This window comes from Nilaparvata lugens, chromosome 10 (genome assembly GCF_014356525.2).
Source record: "Nilaparvata lugens isolate BPH chromosome 10, ASM1435652v1, whole genome shotgun sequence".
Classification (NCBI taxonomy): domain Eukaryota; kingdom Metazoa; phylum Arthropoda; class Insecta; order Hemiptera; family Delphacidae; genus Nilaparvata; species Nilaparvata lugens.
In genome coordinates this window covers 9577761-9603038 of record NC_052513.1, presented here as the reverse complement: position 1 = coordinate 9603038, position 25278 = coordinate 9577761, and the positions used below count along the sequence as shown (strand labels likewise).

At 35.5% G+C, this 25278-nt stretch overlaps 1 protein-coding gene across 3 annotated transcripts in view; it reads left to right on the top strand.

The window, feature by feature from the left end:
• The window catches only part of LOC111061824 (titin homolog), a 111080-nt gene extending 87158 nt beyond the window's left edge, over positions 1-23922 (top strand). For all 3 annotated transcript variants that reach the window (XM_039436244.1, XM_039436243.1, XM_039436245.1), the window contains 8 exons: positions 5790-5864; positions 6579-6785; positions 8892-9013; positions 11365-11512; positions 12486-12767; positions 13660-15381; positions 17430-20601; positions 21876-23922. In XM_039436244.1, the coding sequence (XP_039292178.1) occupies positions 5790-5864; positions 6579-6785; positions 8892-9013; positions 11365-11512; positions 12486-12767; positions 13660-15381; positions 17430-20601; positions 21876-21969 (5822 nt within the window). In that variant the 3' untranslated portion in view covers positions 21970-23922. The remainder of the gene's footprint in view (positions 1-5789; positions 5865-6578; positions 6786-8891; positions 9014-11364; positions 11513-12485; positions 12768-13659; positions 15382-17429; positions 20602-21875) is intronic.
• Positions 23923-25278: the final 1356 nt, after the last annotated feature.

Below are 25278 nucleotides of genomic sequence, written 5' to 3'. Positions count from 1 at the left end.
CAAATTTTCTAAATTGAAAAGGAAGACTCAATACAACAACTTGATCTTCAGTTCCACCTACATTCATTGTAGTTCTTAAATTGATGAACAGGGTCAGTTCAAAAATTTATTTGAAGAATCGTTTATAATAGGCAGTGAATGGGTTACAGGATGCTCGGTGGTAGTGAGGTTGGAATGATGTAGAAAAAAGTTCAGAAAAGAAAAATAATTCCAGAAACATCTAAAATCCTGAAAAATGTTACAGTAAGTTGGAATTGCGCTAAAAGATAAATCGTAGTTTCCAAATAGAATATAAAATTCAATTTCTAGACATAAGTGTATCACTGCAGAAGAAGATTATCCAAAAATAATCAAAAAGAAATCTGTTCACCTTATAATCGATAAATTGACCTATCCCAATGAATTCATACATCGTAAAACGAACAGCTACATATATGCAATAGGTTGGTCAAACTCCATATACAATACTATACATATATACGATTGACGAAAGTTGGTGATATGTGAGGTTATCATGAGACTAAAATTTGGCAGTTGATGAGGACCTAAAGCTGAAGGGCCTGGGACGGAAGATATCCATCTAGCGCAGACGAGACAACTACTGCCAATGCACACTTGACTCAATTTCTGGCCTCTTGTCTAGGTCACATAGAGAGAAAGAGAGAGAGGGTGTGAGAGTGATTGAGGGTGAGCGGGAGAAAGTCAAGTGCTCAGTTTGGTAATGGCATTGAATTTCGAATTAGGCAACGATACCGTACCGATTGCTGCATTGCATTTATGTTGTACTTTGACGTCTTCACCCTTCACCAATAGTTCGCTCTCTCTCTCTTTCCCATCAATCAACCACGACTGGTCATGAGACGTTCACGGGGTCATTGATCTCTATCGGTCAGTGCGACCCATTGCTGTACTAGCTCTTGGTGCAAACTCACTTCTTATGCCATGGCTAATAGTCCCATAACTTGACCACCAACAAGCTTCTCTATACATCATATGAAAATAAGACGATGAGAGAAGTAAATAAAGAGTGTTGTGTGAGTGAGACGTCATAGCTGGAGAGAAAATCTTAATACAATGCCTAGAGAATATTGTGTGAGTGAGCCGTCATAACTGAAGGAAAAATTTCAATACTTAGCTTGGAAACGTGAGACAGGATCGGGATTGAATTGTGGCAGTTTCGGCTGGGTTTCTTGAATAACTAGAATAGATTTTTTCATCTTTTCAGCCAAATTTGTCTTTTGAAACTTGTATGAAAATTAGATTTGATCGAAAAACTCAATTATTTGATTTTGTAGTTCTTTTTACAGCGAAAATACTCTTCATAATTCACATTATCAGTGTAGTATGTATTGACTTGACAAATACTCACTTATTTAATTCTCAATCCCATAAAGTGTGAGAATGCCTATCAAACCTATTCTCGTTCATTAGCTACGTTCAATGTCCCCTCCAACATGAATATTATCATAATACCTATAAACATATAAGCTAGATCTAGTTGAAGAAATTCCTTATGTACTCCTCACACTCAAATTGAGTTGATCTAGGCGCCTACAAGCCAAGTGACTTGACTTTAACATGATTATCATTTCTGATTTTGATTCATAACAAACAGCTCTCCGTTAACTTGTGGACAATGCTTTGAATCCCTGACAATAAGAAGCTCCTTCCTGCAATTTTCATATGACAACGACACTAGGTCGATGAGAATCCAAGGTTCAAATTTAGCACATTTACTCAGACCGTTAGTCACCAAAGAAAATTCCCACTATTCTATAGAATGGCGAAAAAGGAACAGTAAATTTTGAAAATGCCGTTGTTTGAAGCATCCTTATAATGATGAAAGACATGGCATTAAATTGAACAATGAGAATGACAAAATCGTATGGGAATGAATGCACTACTTTATTTCGAACTAATTAAATAAGGAAATAGTTCTCATTGCTGGAAAGCTTGTGCTGTTTCCAACAGATTTATTTGTATAAGAGCAAATAAGAGATGTAACTTCTCCAAAAGTAAAATCATTACGATGGACACACGGTATTGTATTGGGATGACCACTAATGAATGTAATCTTCAGATCATAAAGATAACATCAATTCAATAATACAGTAAATGATAATACTGTAGAACATGAAACTAACACAGTTAATGCAACGTTTGCTTATTTATTAGTAACTTCACTTGCTGTTTGTACTGATATGATGAGTATCGAAGAATTTTTTCTCATCGGATCTAGGCCGATTGGTACGTAACAGGTAAGAAAAATGACCTAAGTTATTAATTATTCCAATACAGTGTCATCTAATAGGGTATACTGAGCACCTATACTACTGACCAATTCACTGTGATAATTATACTGAAAATATTCTCAAAATACTTGAATTAGATATTTCAATTTAGGGAAAACTATGCATCCAATGAACGAAGCTGTAGAATTTAAAGTCTAAATCTTATTGACTGTATTCCATTCACATTCATGCACTTGAGATGAACCTCGCCAAACATAATATCTTTGCATCTGCTTGGCCCAATACTGACCTATATGGTAATCCTTCACAACCGGTTATATTAACAGTTTCTAGTGTCTATGGATGTAGCTCCTGTGTAAGTCCTGCAAATGAAAGGTATATGAACAGTAAGGTGAAACTTCTTATTTCTAACTTGTAATGAATGCCTTTCAAACAATTCAATTGATAAATACAGTAAGACGAAGCGGGAATAAGAAGTAACAAGATCAATTTTGAGCTTTCAGAATAGCGGCGAATTCTTATTAGGATGAAAGGTTCGGAAATTGAGCATCAATAATATTATGATCTGGAGCTGGTGAATGTTTAATCCTCCATCCTTGTGCTTGAGGAAAAGAAGGAACCAAAAATCCAATTTAAAGATTTCCTGGAGCTTTGGGCGATAATACGCAGCTGGAGTCACAGATAATAAGTTAAGGCTATAAAGTAATGATTTAATGCGTTGATATTAACTCCCTTTGAATTGTATTTTCCACATTGTTCTTTCAACAGTTATTATTTGATAAGGTTCAGTGGATGATAATATAACATGCTTTAAATTTCTACTAAATTCAATACATTCCCGTTCTCTGGTGATGAGATTGACAGTTGAGTGCGATTTAATTATTCCGCATGAGGCTATTTTCAAGTTTTTCTGCAATCTGTTCAGTCGAGGTCATTATTCGTGAGACAAACTGATCCTGCTAACAGGATGGGTCTGTTTTTTAAGAGGGCGCTTCCAGGTCGTTTTCTTCTTGTCGTCATAACGGGCTACACAAGATTTTTCAGATTAATAGCGGAAATTCAGATGAGCAGCCATACTTTTTTGTTAGCTGACATTTCGCAAATCGCAGGACGACACAGAACACTGCAACCGAGAAATATAATTTATGGAAGTACAGGAAACAGAGGCCAACGATCCTAGCCTCTCTATTCACGGAGTAAATAACTTTTCAGTTTTTCTTTAGTGAGCGCGCTTCTACATGCGTACGTCTACGCGTGCGTTTGCATCAGAAACGTGCAAAATTAAGCTCCGCTAGAGAGTTGTGCTGTTACGAATGGCGAAAATCCCCTATTCAGTTAGTTCCCTTTTCAATTTAGCCACCAGACGTTGGCCTTTCTCAACAACTTACTACTTGAATTCCTTCATCTCAATCAACCGTTTTCCGGCAGTAAGAAGCCAGCCAGCTTAATGAAAATTCGATGACTTATGTCCCTCATAAAACTGCTACTTCAAATCTTCTTCCTTACTTACTTTGAATAATTTATTACTCAGCCCCAGCTTCATTCTTGATGGTTAAATGGTAGTGGAATTCTAAAAAAGATCTCAAGAATTGATTAAAATACTGTTATTTCGAAATATTTTTCAATCAGTGGTCATCAAATCCTTGCTAAATCTGACATCCGTGAGGGTCGGCTAATCATAAATAATTTTATTTAGTGTGACCCGAGAAGAAATTTTATCTCTTATGCCGTTGCAACAATCAAGATTGGAAAAGTTCATTTTTTAGAGGATTGTAGGTGGTTCCAGTCACGTCTGGGTCTTTATTAAGAATCTTCAAAAAAGTTCTGTTCACATCATTCAATTTGAAAAATACACAAATTTCAGGCAGCAATATTATCGTTCACCTTCTCTGTGTATATCGATGAAATTTATTACATAAAAATTCTCTTCTCATAGGAAGCTCCTAGGTTCGTTTTAAATTGACTTTACTATTAGAATTGTCACAGTGCTCACAGACGATATAATGGGTTGTTTAGCTCCACTAGATACATTTACGTTTTTTGATGACGAAACTGATGTCCAAAGGTTCAGAAGTCATCTCATTTTTCCTGAAAAATCTTATTTTGAATTTTATTACAATCATGTCCTTAAAAACCCTCATAATGTACTTTCGTTATAAATCGTTACAAATGGTTTGCCCTCCTGCAACGATAATTGATGACTCACATAAAATCAAAGGAAACAGATGTGTGAAAAAAGCGTGGCGTTGCGTTGAAGGTGTGTGACCTTCCAGTGCTATGCAAGGTGCCATTCAAACTAGAACTATAAAATTACCCGAGTCCGTGCAATCAGTGACTTGTGCGTTGGGTGTAATCGGTTTTTAGTGCCGCAGCTTTTAAAGCTGAGGAAAAGGAAGCAAAAGTCACAAGACAAAAGAAAAAGAAGAGGAACAAAATGATGGGAAGGTTAGATTGAATGAATGATGTTTAGAAATCTATTATCATCCACATCGTCCTAATGGATGTTTCATTCAGTTGGCGCGGATTTGAGTTGAATGATGAGACTCATTAGATGACAAAAAGTGCTCGCTGCTCATGCGCAGTCAATAGAGTGGCATAATGCACATTCGACTAACCAACTCAAATGTTGCGACTGAAGTTTTTGCAACCTCTACTAATAATAATTGACGCAGTTTAAATAACTTCATGTATGAAATCGATACGCAGGCAACAAGGACATCAAATTCCTCACTAAAATGTATTCAAATAAGATTTTTTTCACATTGCATAATTGCACTAGTTGAGAGTTGAATAAAGTTGAACTAAAGCAAGTTCACTTTATTCCAAACAACTTATTCTTCACTAATTTTATGTTAAGCATGATTGATCATTCGTAGATTTTAGTTAGGAGATCCTACATACCGAAACTAAGTCTAGAAAAATAATGACCGCCCTTCTTGGTAGACTAGACTACTATCTACTAAAAGAAAATCACTAATCAGCTTTTTGTAGAGGTTTAAGTTTGTCAGTCAGTTTCCCCAAATCACAGTTCGTCTAGTTTCTGTTCGAAATATTAAAACCGGTCACTAACTACGGCGGCCATTTTTTTGTAGGCTCTTTTTCTGTATGAAGGAGGTCCTGGTTTAGTATGTATAAGAATAATGATTATGACTATGACGAGTTGATGTTATGATCTGTGATGCATTGTGGAAAAGTAAAACAAATTATAAAAAAACGTGCTTATACTTCTGCACAACTCTGCATTATTAAATCAAATACTGGATAGTGGAATATAATTCCTCCACCGTCAATGATTCTTTGCAACATGGAGAAACTTATTCATAGTAGCCTATAGACTGTATATCAATGATGTTATATGATTCAAAATTTGAAGAACTCAATGAAACCATAGAGGAACAAATACATATATATGATATTCGTTCATCTCTGATGAAACTGAGGGAGTCAAGAGGTAAGTTGATAATATTTCAATGAATCGGTTAAGATCAGTTTTATCACTTCAATAACTGATGAATTGTTTTTCTTTGTCTGTTGCAGCTCCAGTCGATGAAGAGGACTCAACCGCTTTATCGAACCCACAAGACTCTCAAATAACTGAATATTATGGCGGAAGTAAGTAATGCTCCTCCCCACTAAGCGTACTATTAAAAAAAGATAATAAGTTTATTTATTTTTTGAAGCTATCATTTAAGCACTCAAATAATATTAAATAAGTTCATATTATTTCGAAAACTAACTAGATTACCATGCTTCAATTTATAATCATTATATATGCGATCTCACTTTCCCACATACAAAAATGCATACAAAAATATGAGTTTTGGAGAATTAATAAAATATATTATAAAACAATATAATGATGTGAAACATCAAAACTAGTAGTTTTACTTCGTGTTTCCAATCTACTTCATTAATTTCTAATAATTACTTCACATTAAATTCAAAAAATGTACTATAATGCTATTTAATAAATGAAAATAATTCTAATTCTAGTAGCATTATTTACATACATTTTAAGAGTTTTGGAGAATAACATTCATCAGCTCATGAGTTAACAATTGAACGATTGAAAGTAGTCATCACACTACTCAGTGAGAAACTGTAGCTTCTGAGTGAAGAGTTCATCGTAATGACCAGATGAATTTCCTTCAATAATTATCATTTTCAACTCAAATTAGGTTCTTACAATATTATCCAATTGGTTCTTTAACAAAAACAGGCTAGTTCCTTCCAGCCTTTGATAAATTGTTATAATTAAAATTATAAAAATGTAGGCTAAAAATAAAATGAAAATAATGAATAAAATGTTTTGTTTTGCGATGACAGCGAATTCGACCAGCTGCTATTACAACTACCAGCAATACCAGGAGGGTGATCGCATAATCACACAGGAGCCATGTTTGAACTGCACATGCCAGAACAGGATGCTGATGTGCTACCTGCGCGTGTGTCCCTACACCAAGGACGTCGGACAGGACTGCACAGTCGAAAAGAGGTCGGACCAATGTTGTCCCGTCATCACCTGTCCGCAAGGTCAGTCACCAAAGCTTTTTCAGATACTATTAATTGATAATTGTGCGTTATAATCAAATAGGCTGAACAAAAAACCTAAAGCGGGCCATTCACTAACCGATATTTTGTCCAACTTGAGGTCCATTAATTCGACGTTGGACCGTGAATGGGGTTGTTGTAGGTGGAGCGAATGCTGCCAGATGAGTCGGACAGGTCTTGGGAACTGTTCACCTGACTTGTCCGACGAACAGAAGTCAGGTGAACAATTCACTAGTCCGACCTCGCAAGGTCAGCCACTCAGTCAGGTACGATTTGGAACATCCGATTTGGGGATGTCGGAGAGTGAGTGGTGAAAGATCCAACGTGGTGGCCCAACGTAGTTTAATCAAATTGTCGGATAGTGGATACCAGTGATACCCAGATTGTCACGTTTCATCTCAAAAGTGTTACAATTTGTGTTGAGTGACTTTTCGATCACTTACAAGCTATAGGGGATGAAATGTGAGGGTTTGAGTTAAGGGGAAATACTATAGGACCGGGTACATTTCATTATATAGGAAATTAAAATATCGATGAATCAATTTCAAATAATGCAATTCGATCACTCTATATTTTGTATCAATAATATTGACTCTTACCATGATAGATCAAATAAAAATTAGATATCTAAGTACTAGATAAAAATACTATTGTTATCAAAATATGGATAAACAGTATGCACTTAATCTCTGTTGATCACTCCTGTCCATTGCAGAAGGATTTGCAGAAGTATAAAAGGATGAATGAATCAATTATTCGTCACCTTGTAGGACCGGACTCCTCAAAACATTTCTGCCATCAAAACAGGTTGATTAGTAATGATCATGCTCAACTCCAATTCTAAAATACTTGTTCGAGTGGATCTGTTTTGGAGTTGCCTTGTTTATGAGTTGTTTCTGTTTTGCAAGCTGTGACGAAGCAAATGTGTGGTAACAGATATCAGAGTTGAGCCATGTTGATTTATTTACAAGTTATGGGAGACGAAATGTAAGGATTTACTTAAGGACTGGACACATTTGATTAGATAAAGAATCAAAATAATAGTGGTTGTTGCAATTTGAGACATACGTTATAATTACCAAGGTAAATAAAATACCAGTTCTGGATCTCCTATCCAGAAGAAGAGTAACTGTCTTTTCAATTTACTAAATAGATAAGATAAGATTATTTATTTCGCATCCAATTTACAACAACAGTACAGCGCACAAAACTAAAAAAAAGATAGCAAATAAGAATAATAAAACAATACTTAAGACAACTTTTTAACCGAATAAATATGAAATTTGTTGATAATACTAATTGTATTAATTCTCATTATAGGATGATGAAATGTAATCTAGCACAGCTACACTGTTTTACAAAAATACACCATAATCAATGCACGAAAATCAATACTGCATGCAAAGACCTTCACGTCTATTTGATGGTTTGATTGATCTTTCCGACTGACATGTACTGTACTCATCATATTCTATGTAACAATTCTTTTATTATTCATATACCTTTGTTGGTGAATATCCCTGCTCAGTTTGTTATAACTAGTGTCAGTCACTATTATATGGTCTAAAATGAACTTTGAAAAGGAAAAATCAACTCTGTACTAAAACAGAGGTTTATAATGGGCATGCATGCGAATGGAGCAGCAGAACATAACATAATAGCGACCTAAAATATTGATTAGACGTGCTCTCCCAAATGAGCTATAAAAAACAGAGGTTAAAAGCCGTCTATGTGCAGGTTCTTTGAAAAGGAAAAATCAACTCTGTACTAAAACAGAGGTTTATAATGTGCATGCATGCGAATGGAGCAGCAGAACATAACATAATAGCGACCTAAAATATTGATTAGACGTGCTCTCCCAAATGAGCTATAAAAAACAGAGGTTAAAAGCCGTCTATGTGCAGGTTCTATTTTAATTTAGAAGAATCTTAGTGTGAAAACATGGAATATGGAAGAATTAATCGTAATGCTCCTTCGTCTTCTTCGATTTCATTGTTTAAATTTATCAATATCATTAGTCTACAATTTTCACAGAGATAAATAAGATCATTTAATTTGTAAGTGATTTTGTTATAAATTGTGTTGCAGTGCCAGTTCAACTACAGTTGCAAGCCAGCTCTACTACAGTGGCACCTCCAACTACAGCAGTCGCTCATCCCAACAGTTTTGGCTGCGAGTTCAATGGTGCATTCTTCCCTGATGGAGCACAGGTGATTATAGCGTGGATCATTCAGTGCAGTGCTCTCATGATGATGTCCAAACACAGCTATATAATTGCATTTATCAAATAAGTTTTTTAACCAGATCACTCCCGTGTTATCGGATGGGCACGTTAAACTGTCGGTCCCGGCTGAAGTATGACAGTCGTGAGGCCCATTGACGGCTTAAATTATATATTCAGGCGGTGGAACATTCCCGAAAGGGAACTCCCCACCAACAAAAAGCCATACGAATTTATTTATTATCAAAATATAATTCACTTGAAACTTCAAGTATCAAACTTCTATATCTAATAAATCTAAAATCGAATCAGAACGATTAAATCAGAATGAATCTAAAATCATTTAATGATAAAAAAACCACTACTATAAGTTTCAGTCTAGCCAACAGCCCAAACATTGAATCTACCCAGTTCCTCGGAGTTTTTTTGCAATCTAATCTTAAATGGAATACCCATATAGGAAATATATATAATAGAGTACTAAGAGGGCTTTTTATGTTGAGAAGGTTGGCTGGAAGTGTGACAATAGAGGTCTTGAAGACAGTTTACTTTGCGATTATCCACAGTCACCTAGCCTATGGTATAATTTTGTGGGGAAATAGTCCTTTGGCTGGTAAACTTTTCCTGCTACAGAAGAGAGCCATTAGAATATTAAACAATGAAGAGCCACGTAGTCATTGTAGACCATTGTTTATTGAGAATAAAATTCTGACTCTTCCTTCTATGTATGTCCTGGAGTGTCTGTGTTATGTCAAAAAGAACCTGGATAAATTTAGCCTCAACTCTGATAGGCATACATACAATACAAGAGGGGCAAGTAATATAGGTGTCGAATTGTGCTCTTCCAGCGCATCATTGAGAAGTTTCAGGGCCCAATCTCTCAGATTTTATAATGCCCTTCCGTCATTGGTAAGAGACCTAGATGCCACCCAATATAAAGATTTAGGAAAGGCCTAATAAGAAGTGGACTTTACAAGTTACCTGAATTTTATAAAATTTCACAGTCTATGTAAATCTGTTACTATTGTGTATGTTTAGGCTGTGTATACTTAGTTTGTAATCTTGTTTAATAAGTAAATTTTAGATGTAATTGTGTTTTAGCTGTGTAGACTTTTGTATTGTTAATTATTTTGTATTATTTTGTATACTTGTGACGATGACCAATGTTTTTTGTAAACCAAATGGTAATAAATATATTATTATTATTATTATTATTAATTAATATTAATATAATAATTAATAATTAATAATAATTATTATTAATTAATAATAATAATAATAATAATAATAATATATTTATTACCATTGGTTTACAAAAACATTGGTCATCGTCACAAGTATACAAAATAATACAAAATAATTAACAATAAAAAAATAAATAATAATAATTATTATTATTATTATTATCAGATCATATTATATTTGCGCTTCTCAACAAGATTGATTGGAAAAGCTCCTCAATATCAGATTACGGAGCCATTTCAGAGCATTAATTCACCTCTTCAAGGGTGCGCGCGCATAGGTAGAAGAAAGCTGTTGAAGTGGGATAGAGGCAAGAATAGTATATAGATATAGATAGCTATATACTATCCTTGGGTTGGAGGTATCTTCTGTAACACATATTATACTGTACATTTCATGTTATGCGGCGCTCGAATGGTCAAGAGGTAGAGGTACACCTCTTCCATAGTTCAAAATGTATTTGTTTTACAGTGAGGTACCCCTATCCCCTTCGACCTCTCACCTCTACCTCTTCACTATGCGCGTACCCACCACAAGGAAGTTTAATGTTGTTAAAAATCCTTATAGATATGTAAAAAATTTCAAATACTCTGATATTTCATCAGGAATTAATTTTGAAATTTCTTTTTTTTTCGTAAATTTAATTTTTATAAATGCTATAACAAATAGTAATATTGCACTTCCTAACAATTTATTTATGGTAATTCGAAGATAACACAGAGTTCATATCTTTGAAAGAGGCACATAAATCAGGTTTATATTAATTTTCAAGGCATCACTGTTATAATGATTAAATCAATTTCTGAATACCGAGTCTATGATTTCAAACAGCATACAAATCTTAGAATCCTGGAAAGATTGAGATTTGTTTCAACTATGGAAATAGTGCCTGATCATTGTCATTCATCAATAGTGTTGATATTGTAATATTTTGTTACATACGGTACCTAAATTTGGACTTTATAGATGTAACATAGTGAATATTGATGACGTATACTGTTGAAAATTATTTGCTATTTAACGAGAATCCTAAAGTTATTTTGGATTAGAATCACAAACAGATTTTCGAAAATAAATTGAATATTCTATGTTTGGCAGGTTCCACCAGATCCTAAGAACCCTTGTGAACTCTGCTATTGCATTAGAAATAGAACAGCTTGCGTTCTTCAAGAGTGCACCCTCAATGTTGATGGCTGCAGGGCAGTTTACCAGAAAGGAGTCTGCTGTCCTGTCAGATACGATTGTGGTGAGTACTCATGTTCAAAAGAGAAGTAATCCCTTTTCAATCATTCAAACAAGCACAAAACTAATCGTTATCCATAGTACGCAATATTTTCCCATGGATAAGCGCCGGTTGGGCATCTTAACTGATATTCCGATTCGTATACATCGTTATTCATTCTATCAGGGAGCTACTTACAATATTGTCAGCAAGCCTATAATAATTATAGTTGGAAATTTGAAACATTTGTGTCAGAGTTTGCTTCATTCATTGGAAAATATTGACTTTTCAACAACATATTATACTGATAGTATACTGGAATAATTATTATTTCCAGAAAAAATATTTTTCAATTCATGAATGAAATTTGAAGAGTAATAATCTCTTACTTCTCTAATCAACCAAAATTTAAAATGTCCTGTGTAATATAAATTTGGACTCACAATATGCTCTTCAATCAAAGCTTTTATTGGAGACTAGAAGGTAACCCGTACTCCGCAAGAGTTCAATTCAAAACTTGATAAACTGAAAGCTTGACCTACTGAGATTTTGTAGAATTCAAAATAGGCCTATAACCATCCTCGGTAAATAAAGAGCCTTTATGCAAAATTTGAAGTCAATCAGATTTGTAGTTCAAACGTGATGATGCGTCATTCGTTAATTCCTATCCCGTACGTATATAAGCTGATTATTTTCTTTTTTTTTGAATTGAATTGAATTGAATTTATTGCCAAAATTACAAATACATATTTGTACAATATTAATTACAAGAGTATACAATACAAATAGACAATGATTTTAACTTGATTATGTTATAGATGTAATCTTCTCCAGCATCAACCCATGTATCTTCCTACAAAGTCTATGCAAAAGAGCTTCTCTACGTACTCGCATGTGTACGATTCTTCCACTATATAAGTGAACTCATAAATGTTTGAATAAGTGTATCAAATCAATTAATATTATAGTGAATTGAATTTGATTTTCACGCCAACAGATTATGACCGACAGGCTACAACGACAGAAGCCAGTAGCGGTCTTATCATCACGACAACAGCTGAAACCCCACAACAATGTGAGTATGGAGGAGTGCTGTACAATGATGGAGAGTTGATAGTGCCCAACGAACGATCCACTATGAACTCATGTGAGAAATGCTACTGCATGCGAGGCGAAATCGTCTGTGCCGTCCAGAACTGTGGAAATCCAATGGAAGGAAAGGACTGTGAGCCTGTCCCTCCACCTGAAGGTCAATGCTGTCCAACCAACTACATTTGTGGTGAGTTCATCCCCCAATAACACTGAGTTGACATTCTATTGCTCAAAGTAGCAGTGAACTGAGTACAAAAATATTACAAGCTCTAGATTTAATATCACAAAGCTAATTTCAAAATACTCTAAGAAGGAATTCTGAAGTACTATATAATAAATTATCATTATTACAGCTCATATTTTAAAGCCTTTGTTGAGCATGATACATTCGGTCATATTACATTTTCATTTATAATGTTACGAACTCATTCTCAGAGGAACTACTAACATTCTCGATCATGCTTTATGATTCACCTCGGGTTATTGACTCATAAGAACAATTTTGATCTGTCAAATATGTTGTATACATTCTCATAATGATTTGATTTCCTCCATGTACATTTCCACAAATTGATGCAAACAGCTCATTTCTTATCCAACTAAACTCTGTACAAAATAACTTTTGACTTGGGATGGACATGCGCATCTGAGAAGGCATAGAGAGCGATAGGGATTCAACGACGGCGAAGTTGTCATCTTGAACAGCCCATCGTTCTATAATTTCTAGTGAGTATTCAAGCGCTCATGTTGAACTTACGAAGTGTTCTCTCTGCTAGCACTGACTCCACTAACTGAAATTGACAAATTGACAACTGCGCTTCCACCTATGACTCTATTCATCACTGTAATTGGCTGATCTCCCTCCATTTCTCTGCGCCGCATATTCCTCCAAGTCAGAAGTTATTTTGTACGGAGTATAGGATTCAACTTAAGCTCTAGTGAGCTCTAGAAGCCGGCATCTTTCGCGCTTGAACATGCATTCAGGAAGATTCTTTCAACGTCATGAATGAATTTTTTACTCAGTATTATTACAAAAGCTATACCAATAAAATACTCTCAACTTTTTCTCTTTTTTTCAGCAAATGAGACAATACCTTTTGAGTCAGAAGACCCCAAAATCCATTCTGACTCTATGGTAACTGATCCTGACAATTTATTGGATAAAAATGCTGACAAGATGGTTGAAAGCACAACTGCTGTAGAGAGTGAAGTAACCTCAGAATCCAGTAACTTACAACCAATAACTGTCTCAAATCCCACAGACGAAAATGAACATGTCGACAGTGAACAAGCATCTAGTCAACTTGACCCAGAAAGTGAAACTATTGATTTGAGTCAGGTACCAGCTGGAGTATCAGGTGCGCAAACTGAGAAGACTGTTACAGAAGTAACAGAGAACACCAATGTTGGTGCTGAAGAAAGTGATAAGGAGAAGGGGGAATCACTCCCAGAGGCCAATGAACCAGATAGCATAACAAGTGATAAAGTTCCCACAGAACATGGGAAAGTTGAGATGACTACAGTGATTAGCAATTCCAATGGACCACAATCTGTTGAGATTGATGAGCCAGAGCAATCATCCGAAGAAACAATGGAAGAGCATGACAAAGATATGGCCACACCAATGAGCCCAGTTCAAGAATCAGAAAAAGTCACAGAAACACCTTCACATCAAACAGAGAGTGCAGAGTCAAGTGGTGCAGAGAGTGAAGAACACAACACAGAAAAAGTTGTAACTCCTGAACATGCCGAAAGTGACCCAGTTGAACATGATGAAGATGTGGTGGTACCTGAAGAGGAAACTCACCATGAAGATACTGTTCATTCTGGAAGTGGCATTGAGAGTGATGAAAAAGAAGCTGAAGTTGAAGTATCAAGTGGTACAACAAACACTCCAGTTGAAATTTCAAAATTACCTGAAGAAGTTTCAAGTCAAACTGAGACTGATTTGAGAGCTACTGAAGAGCCATCAAAGGAAAGTGAAGTCACTGAAGTTTCATCCACAGAAAAAGTTGCAGCTCCAGAAACCAATGTGCCAGTAATATCAAACTCCATACCACAAGATCATGTAGTTGAAAATGATAATGCAGAACATATTGATGATGTTGAAGAACCAGATCTAGTGAACCATGATGGAACTCATGATGAAGATAGTTCGATGAGCACTCAAGTTGGTGAGGATACCAGTGGTACTGAAAAGTCACCTGTGGAAGAAATAGTTCCAACAACAGTACAACCCACACATGTTGATAATCAGCCAGAGCCTCATGAAGAAGTAGTCTCTTCTGATGTGGTTGAAGAAGCTGAACAGCCACCAACTCCTGATGACAAACATGAAATTACAGTAGAACAAGAAGCCACAACAATTGGTGCTAGCATAGATGATGCCACACATGCTAGTCCAGCTGAGTCAAATGACATCCCAGATTCCCAAAATGTTGGTTCATCCATACATGAGGAGAAAACAGATAGGCCAGCAGAAGATAATGAAATCCCCGTCAATAATGATGAAACTAAGAAACCTCAACAGGAGAATGATGATGAGAGTGCCGTGGACCCAACAACAGTTCAGCCGATTGAGAAAGGAACTATTCCAGGAGAAGGAAGCTGTCTCGTTGATGGAGTCACTTACTCGGATGGTGCGAAAATACCTACCTCAAGTCCATGCCACACTGAATGCAAGTGCTACAGCAGCATCATCAAGTGCCAAATGATTGAATGCCCTCCTCCACCATCCTACCTCACAAACTGTATCCCAGTACCACAGGGTGAAGACTCTTGCTGTCCAGTATACTCTTGTGGTAAGATATTTCAATCACATGTTTTATTAACATTTTAGGTTTATTTTTTAATGTACTTTGGTTTATAAAAGAAAACAAGATAAATGCCAGTTCAGAACTGATTCATGTATGGAACAATATTATTCCAGTACAGCACACTTTTATCATTTTTAGACACTGAAAAATTCTTCTGTGGAAATTATAATTATCCAAATTCAAAAAATGTTATAGTCGCAGTACTAAACTTTTTAATTCACATTCAAATACGATGGGAGCTATGGATTCACAGTTTATTTTCACTTACTATTGAGTTCTAGGTTCTAGGACGGAATGTTATATCTAACTTTTTTCTTTTCTTTTTTGAATAGAGAAGAAGTAGTCAAGGTACTGCTAACTAGAGAAGATTATAACTTTGATTATATAAGAACCCTTGATTTCCGAATGATTTGTAGTGCTTCTAATAATGTGAGTAATTTCGAGATTTATGGGTGAGATTATCAATTTTCTGATTACTATTGTAATGTAGTGTTAAAGAGAAAGGAAACGATAATTGATTATTATAGTGGGCAATTTAGAAGATTTACAAGTATTACTCATCACTGCTTTCTACTATACATTTCTGGCATCATAGTTTTCATTTCCAGCTTCATTTAGCCTTTAGCCTTTATGATAGTTCAAGTTAAAAATTCAAAATGACAATAGAAAATCCACAATATTCTTGTCCTGACCACACCATTTTCACCTGAAAAAGAATTTTTTTTTTTAATGATGAGAAATAATGTTATGAATCAATGATAGATAACTCATAAGCAAAACAAAAATAGTGAAATTCAATGCTTTCATGATAAATTCATAGTATAACAAAGAGACATATACAAAACACATAGGGGATTGATTGATTGATTGATTATATGCCTTTATTAGGGCGGAATTAGGACTCCTGGTCCTCTCTGCCACACAACCCTTTACAAAAGAAGACAAATTTACATAAGAACAGAAAAAATAGATTACATATTATTGTAATAAGATTACATAAGATTAATATATGTAAATAAAACTCTTAATCAAAATACAATAACATATAATAAAAGAGAATTTTAAACTTTATTTATTTATACAATTGGAAACAATATTTCAAATTCCACTAGATAAATCCTATAGGAAAACCTATCAGAAATGATGAGATGAAGTTCTAATCAAGTTGCCATTCACTCACACATGCACACAAAACATCCCTAAAAACAAAGATTTTACAAAGTATAATAATTATCATAAAACAATATATTAAGATGAAATATTTTAGATAGGATAGGAAATTCACAAATCATCCTATTATATTGAGTGAGCAATTTCTGTATTTTTATATCTGGTTATTTATGTTCAATAAATCTCGAAAACGGCACAAACGATTTTCATGAAATTTGGAGCATAGTAGGTTTATGATATGAAAAATCGATTGCACTAGGTCTCATCCTTGGGAAAACTCGGTGAACGACATTAAAAGGATAATTAATCCTTGGCTGAAACAGCTATGGATAGTAAAAAAGTGAAGTCATTGAGTGAGTATGTGAAAAATCAAAATATCGCATCCCCGAAATTCATAAGATGACATATAGCCAGCTGTGAAATATAAACACAATCATTTTAGAGAATTGTGTTCTGTTTGTCAATGAATAAATAAGGAGCGAAGCTCGGTGCCCCGATATTCACATCTGAACTACACAACTGATTAACTTGGAATGTTGCATATAGATTATCAATTTCTCAAGGTTTTAAAATCTTGAAAAATTAAAAATATGTCTATAACCGTCCTTGGGAAATTGAGAATCTATATGCAACATTTCAAGTTTATCAGTTGTTTAGTTCAGACGTGATGATTTGTGAATTTCCCAATATATGCTAGTATATTATAGAATAGATTTATGAACAAATGTTACTACTTTTCGCAGATCAACACAATCAATCTTCGAGTCTTTTTATAATATAGATATTCATGTCATTTACAGACAATGATATGTGGGGTTGAAAATGAATGATACAACCAACTAATATGATTCATTTTTCAACAGATGATAAGAAGAAATACCCTTCACTGGAGTCTCAGAGTCAAATAGGGGGAGTGACAACTGAACATGATGACCAAAGAGTGGAGGACAACAATCCAACAGAGACAGCCAATGAAGTACCTGCAGCCACAACTGAAGGAGCAGCAGCTGGAGATAAGGTGGAAGTTGTCAAAGACAACATCAACTCAGAAGTGGCCCAAGACAACACCAACTCAGAAGTTGCCCAAGACAACACCAACTCAGAAGTTGCCCAAGACAACACCAACTCAGAAGTTGCCCAAGACAACACCAACTCAGAAGTTGCCCAAGACAACACCAACTCAGAAGTTGCCCAAGACAACACCAACTCAGAAGTTGCCCAAGACAACACCAACTCAGAAGTTGCCCAAGACAACACCAACTCAGAAGTTGCCCAAGACAACACCAACTCAGAAGTTGCCCAAGACAACACCAACTCAGGAGTTGCCCAAGACAACACCAACTCAGAAGTTGCCCAAGACAACACAAACCCAGTATCTGAAGAAGAACATAGCTCAACCCCCGGTGTGACGAGCCCATCAGTGGAGGTTCCTGCTCAACAGTCTGCTGTCACAGAACAAGATGAACCAGCAAACAAACCAGTTGTTATCTCTGACATCATACCACAAAACACCGAGAAGGATGAAGTTGACACTGAAGAGTCAGTTCCAGGCACAACTGAAGGAACAAATGGTGAGCACACAAGCCCTCCAGCCCAGGAAGAAGTCAAACTTGAGAGTAATGAGTCTGGAAGCACTGAACAAACAGCTGGTGGAAGTCCAGTAGTTGATCAAACAACTCTCAAACCAGAGCATGATGAAGAACAAGACTCTCAAAGCTCTCCTGAACAAGAACAAGATAATGGTAGTAGTCCTGAAATCACAACAGTAGTATTTGATAATTCTCCACAAACTACAGTAAGATCAGATGTAGCATCCCATGATGTAGCAATTGAGAGTGGCTCACCAACCTCTCACGATTCTGGAGAAACAGTGGAATCAGTTGATGATGATGTCCAGCCTGATACACAAGAGACTGAGGAGCCATCTGAACATTCTGAACATGAACATGAGTCCAATCAGCAAGTGGCAACTACTCCACCTGAACATCAAGAAACAAATGATGTATTAGCCTCAGGCTCAACCAATGCACCGGTATCTGAAGAGTCAACTTCTAAGCATGAGGAATATGATATGTCTGAAATAACTACAATCCATCCTGTGGCCCATGACTCAATACCTCAAGAATCAATGTCAGTAGAGGGGCTATCAACTGAGCAACAAGTATCTGAAACTGAGGGCCCTGATGGTTTGAAAAATGAAGTGACAGAATCAGCTTCATCTCAACCAGAAACTATGGAGATCACAACAGAGCCAATTCGAGAGATGAGTGTAGAACATGTTCAGACTACCATATCATCACATATAGAGATTGCAGATAAGAATAAGGTTGAAGAGCAATCACCCATGAGCACAGAACAACATACAACTGAAGGACAAACACATGATGTAATACAACCAAACATTCCAGCAATACTCACAGGTATTACAGATGATGTTGAGAAAGATGGAGTATCTCATTATGAAGATCAAGATCATATTTTCCATGGAGACCAAACAGTAGTTCCAGAAACCGAGCATTCAGCAACTGAGAAAGTAGATGAGATTGAATCAACAACTGCAACAGTACATCAGCACAATGACGACAGTATGGAAAATGAGCAACTTCCCGTACAGCAAACAACAATTCGGTCTGATTTACAGGAAATAACATCCATTTCCCCATCTCAGCCTGATTCTGAACCTCAGCAGCCAGAAACTGAACATGAAGAAGTACCTGAAGCTCCTATTGAAGAAACTTCAGAAGCAGTGATCTCTACAGATCCACCAAAGCTTGAACAACAGGAACATAATGAGGATGATGATGTGAAGCTGACTGAAGGAGAGACTGAGTCTGTTCATGAAGCTGAAAGTAGCTCAGCTGCCAATCCTGCAGATGAATTCGTCACAGAAAAACAAACAGAAGCACCAGCTGCAGAACCGTCTACTGAAACTGTTCAAATGAATGTTGATGAGAACAAGTCTGAAATAGAAACTACAACAAGAGTAGAGGATGAGAAAATAGATGAACATGGAGAAGATGCGATCCATCATACAACTGAAGGACCGGCAGCAGAACCAAATCTGCATGATATCATTAATAGCATGCTGAATCCCCCTATAACTCATGCACCAGCAGATGATTTTGTTAACAAGGATGAGCACAAGCAAACTGGAGAAACAGAAAGTTATGGTAATGAAGATGAAGATGTGAAAAAGGATGCAACTACAGAAGTCGCTCATCAAGAGGAAGAGGTAGGTGAAAGTGAACATGGAATGCCTAGCAGCACAGCAGAAGAATTACCAGGAAGTACAGGAGAGGAGGAGGGAATCAAACAGGAAAATTCTCCAGATCACATTCATGAGCCTGAGATCAACACAACACCTAAAGAAGAAATTCCAGAAGCTCAACTAGAAAATGATAATGAGCCTCATGCTTCCACTGAAACACCACACGTGGAAACAACAACAGAAAAACTCAGTGCAATGATGCATCACCATGAATCAGAAGTATACACATCACCAGTTGATCATTTCCCTCACTTGCCAATGAATCAATGGACACAAAAGCCTTTCCAGCCAGAAGTAACTTCAGAACCACCTCGTGCTCCAGAAGAGGACAATTTCCACCCACCAAGTGCTGGAGAAACTGACTATGAAGAGGAGGAAGAGAGCGTTTATGAGCCAGGAGCATGCAGGTTTGGAGGCAAGATCTTCATATCCGCACAGCAAGTGCCAAGAGAAAACCCTTGTGATTTCTGCTTCTGCTTTCGAAGTGACATCATATGTCTGCAGCAGAGCTGTCCACCACCAATCTTGGGCTGCCGAGAGGAATCCATTCACGGCTTCTGCTGTCCGCGCTACGAGTGTCCCGTTTCCATGGCAACCACTTTCAACTTCACTACAACAACTACAACAACGACAACCACACTGCCACCTCACTTCTTGGCGCATAACTACAGAGGTGCGGCGCGCAGGGGTGGCTGTCAGGTGCAGAACAAATTCTACAGAGTTGGTGATGAAATCCCAACTGCATCTGGTCCTTGCTTACAATGCATGTGAGTATTTCAGTAACCTAATTCATCTATTCCATTTTCAAGTTCAATTCAGCCTCAATTTCGCTTTCAAGTTGATGAGCCATATATTTCCCTCAAGTCTTAGCTACGACATGAGGTTATAAAGTTATATACTATCCTAAATAATATTCAAATGTAGATAATTGAATTAATTCAAACTCTTATGGGCTGAAAATTAACTATTACATTAATATGTGAATCAAATATGTATATTATATACTTCAGAGTTTCAATTCAACATCTAAGCTTCACAACATAGATTATGGAAGCTTTTATCAAAAACCTGAAATGTGGAGTGTGGAGGCTTTGACCCTGTACATCAATAATAAAATTGCGAAAGTTTCTCGAAATTTTCATCACAAGAGTACTGTTAGATCAAATAATAATATTTCAATCACCTAAACAATTAGAGGCGGAGAACGTCTCACATGAAATGTATTTTACTCCAACTAATGAAGAAGTGACACATCTATCAGGAAAACTTAACTTACCTTGAATTTCTGAGAATGATGGGAATCGAATAAAAAATCTTTCAGAATTACATGCAAAATCGATGCTAAATATTGTGAATATAAATCATTCACTCTGATATAGATCGAGTTAATCAGCATCGGATAAGAAATGTGGATTATTATAAAACATGTAGCCTTAACCTACGTTTAGACTTGCAGAAAGTATGAGAGATCTGTACAATGTACAATCATACATTTATGTTAAGAAAAAACATATAGATGTAAATACAATTATGACAAATGAATGCCTCCTCAAGGCACGTACATGTTCACAAAAATCTAAAATATATGAGAAAAAATTTCGTGTAGTCTCATGAGGTGATTGCACATGCTTTTAAATTTAACAAGTATGTCATACAAAACCCCTCATAGAGTAGGCTATAGATTTGTGTATATTATCTCATACACAAATCAACGTGAAAGGTGAATGCATGCAGCAATAGACGTACGTATGCAGACAAATGGAGAAAAACTCAAACGTCTGCATGCAGACCTAGGGAAGGATTTTTCCCCGTCTATCTGCATACGTTCGTCTACTACTGTGGATATTTGCCTTCAATGTAATATTAAATTTTTTTTTCTAAATTGTAATTGTTCAGTTGAAGGCTATACTTACTTGAAACTAACTATCCAGTGCGCAGTGAACGGTTATAGATCGTTTTCCCCATTACTTTTACTATTTTCACTATATAACAAATATTTTCTGAATTCTTAATAACTGAATTTTGTTTCTGTTTTTGACAGATGTGGAGCAAACGGTCAGATGAAATGCGACCCGAAAGTGTGCAGTCCGGAGCCAATGATAAGGAAAATGATAGAGGAGGCTGAAAGAAGGTGAAGCAGTTATCAAAGAAGAACCGAGGAAAACGTTGATCGCCACTTGGGTGCCAAACTACTGTTTAACAAAAGTAATCCAACAAAACTCTTCGCTTATCCACTGCGATAGACTTTGTTCGGTGTCTACTGAGAAAAAAAGAGCGAGCTTGAGAGAAAGAGAGCAAGAGTTTGAGAGAGAGAGATATACTGCTGCCATTAATTGAATATTTAACTATAATTTTACTCCCTGCTCAAAATCACAAGACTTATCGAAGATGTAGTTTTGAGAGCATCTCCGAAGAGGTGATTCGAATGAAAGGAGACGCGAGTGTACGTGAATGTGTGTGTGAATATGAGCGAATGTGTAAACGGATAGACAACGAATTTCGATAAGAAAAACTGTTCGTTTCATCAAGTGAAAGTGTGATATAAATATAAATATTCTGTGCAATGCATCCTAAAGCACAACATGAACAACAAACTCTAAACTTTGACTTGCCATCTGGATAGTTAATAATTTGTTTACATGTATTTAGATCTAGCTGGTCATCTCAATATCATTAACAACATAAGAAGCCAAAGTTAGTAGACTTCTGTCCACTAACGTTGATAAGAAGCTGTCTTTCTCAACAATAACAGACATTAATTGTGAATACATACCATTTGCTACCGGCAAATTATTTTACAGAAATTTTCAAGTTTGGATTATCTTCTACTTATTGTTGAGTAGCCAGTTCTTTGTCTTCTCCTTTGTCAGTTCCTCTGAATCAACTCAGAGCAAATTGCGAAACATTTTGAAAGTAGGATTTTCAGAACTGATTCACACAAAATTGAAAATAATATTCTATTGTGATTACAATTTTTGGAACTAAATTGGAAAGTTATCATTATTTGACATTTTACACAGTTGAAAGTTGTTTCAATGTTCACGGATAAACTATCTACTCTACTTAATCTGATGTCAAGCAGAATATGAACTACATATTCTGATTATAATAACATTACGGTATGATGTATTCTGTAAACATTGTACATTATTATTATTGATGCATGGTGATTCATTTTTTTTTAAATCCTCTATTTGGAATTCAATGTAAATTATTGTCTTAGTAGGTTAATCAACTTCAAATATTGTATAAAGTGTGAACTTTGTTGAGATGTGCCAGTTATAGAAAATTTGAACTGAACATGTATTTATTGAGAATGAAATATTATACAGACCACATGTTTTAGATAATTACATTATTAATTTATAAGTACGTTAACAAATAATATTATTATTGTGAATTGAACATCTCATAGAGCATCCTGAATAGTTTGACGGGTAGAAATTCTTAGTTTTTATTTAATTTTTTTGTTTATCCATTATTGATATTTAATTTTTCTACCTCTTGAACATTCAGGTTGACAAGTAGGAGGGTTTACATTCAATGTTCTATCCATGTCTCATTTTTAAGTTATTTATATCATGTTAGATTAAGTCCCCACTGATTTATTGAATTGTCTGAGCTTCTATTAGAGTAGAGCCACTATAGAATTTCCAAAAATTTGACTTTCTCAAGAGTAGAATGATGTATATGAAATTTGTACTGAACATTCATGATAATGGAATACTCTGATATTATTAGATATACAGTAGGTACACTTTTTTAATAAAACTTTTGTACTTTTATAAAAAGTAGAAGCATTCATCTAGCAGTCAATAAATTGTAAAAAATATTGTGAGTTGTTGCAACAGAATATTAATGAAATAGAAAAAGAAAATACGAACAATCATGAAAATTGTCATGCATTTATATGTGACCACCTCCAGTATCAATCATTTAAAAATTAATGCTAAAATTTCTGAGTTGTCCATTCAAGACAAAACCTAGTATCAAATACTCTGAGTCTCTCTGTAAGAATTTTGTACGTTATTTCAACTATTATATTACATGAATAAATGTCATTTGGAACAGCACTGAGATGTTTCATTTATTAAATCCTATTCCACTGTTTTCTGTGAGTATAGGAAGGTGAGAAATTTCTGACTATCAGGGTTGATTGTGGTTAATTTCTACTCCACTATTATATTATTATTATGATAATTTATACCACACTATGCATTACTTAATAAAGATCAGCAGAAAGCATTTACGTACAGGTATGAGCTGAGCAACTAGCTTAGTCCACCTTGTGTGGGACTCCCCTCTACTCTCAGCTGAGAGCCAACCATGCTGGATGCGCTCAACGTCCCCAGCATAGCCACTCTCAACAATCAATGAATAGCAACTGAACTGCCTGCTTTTACCCAGGAGTGAGACTGCAATTCTCATATAGTGGATTGTCGTAATTTTTTGAATGTCGCTCAGTTCGCGGCAAAAGCGATACTAACGCCTCTGTCTAGTTATAGCATAAGCTAAAAGGAGTCTGCGCAATCCGACATCGACAGTTAAAAAAAAAGTTGTTGCTTGTTGTTGTAGTAATAAATTCGAATGTTGTGGGAAGATCGTTGTGCGTTCCTTTTAATTTTCTTAATTCATATAACTTTGGAGCAGATTGTTGAAGCTCACATTAGTTTTATTATTTTCTGTTTGTCTGAAGGTTTATAATTCTCTCTCAAAGTTATACCGTAATATTAAATCATGAATCTTGTTTAATGGTTGTGTTCATAACCAATCATTTTATTATTTGTGTGCATTGAACCATCCTTTAATTCCTATTTCTCTAATAACTGTTCTTTCCATATTCCTATATCCCCAATACACAAATTAGCATACGATATTATAGGTACTGGCGAAAAGCATGGTAAGTCCTTTCTTTTGTTCATTATTGTACATAAGTAAACTTGATTCCATTTGAATATTTAAACCCCCTAAAATTATTTACACAGTCCACTTTTGGATTATTTATAATCCAACCAGATCATATAGAGAATCATGCTTCAGACTCCTCATGGTATACGCTAACTAGAGTGAAGATATCCTACATCCTCCCACCTTGGTGAATCACCATGAAAAAGAAGTTTTCCTCCTCCCATAAACTGGACTGATATTACCACTATTACGTTATATTAGAACGTATCATTTTGTTAGTGTAAATCATCTAGTTCATTGAATTATAGAAACACATATGCTGCAATGATACATTGTACTGCTTGAATGTCATTCAATCATGCAATACATAATAATATATTTAGATGAAGCCAGTAAATGTTTTTCATCAAAGAGGACATAATATGGCACTCTTAGTTTCTATTCTTATATGGTTTTATAAAACGCATGATCCCTTTCAGATTAGAAGAAAATAACATAAATAAAAGATCAAGCATTAAATAGAATCAAATTTATTG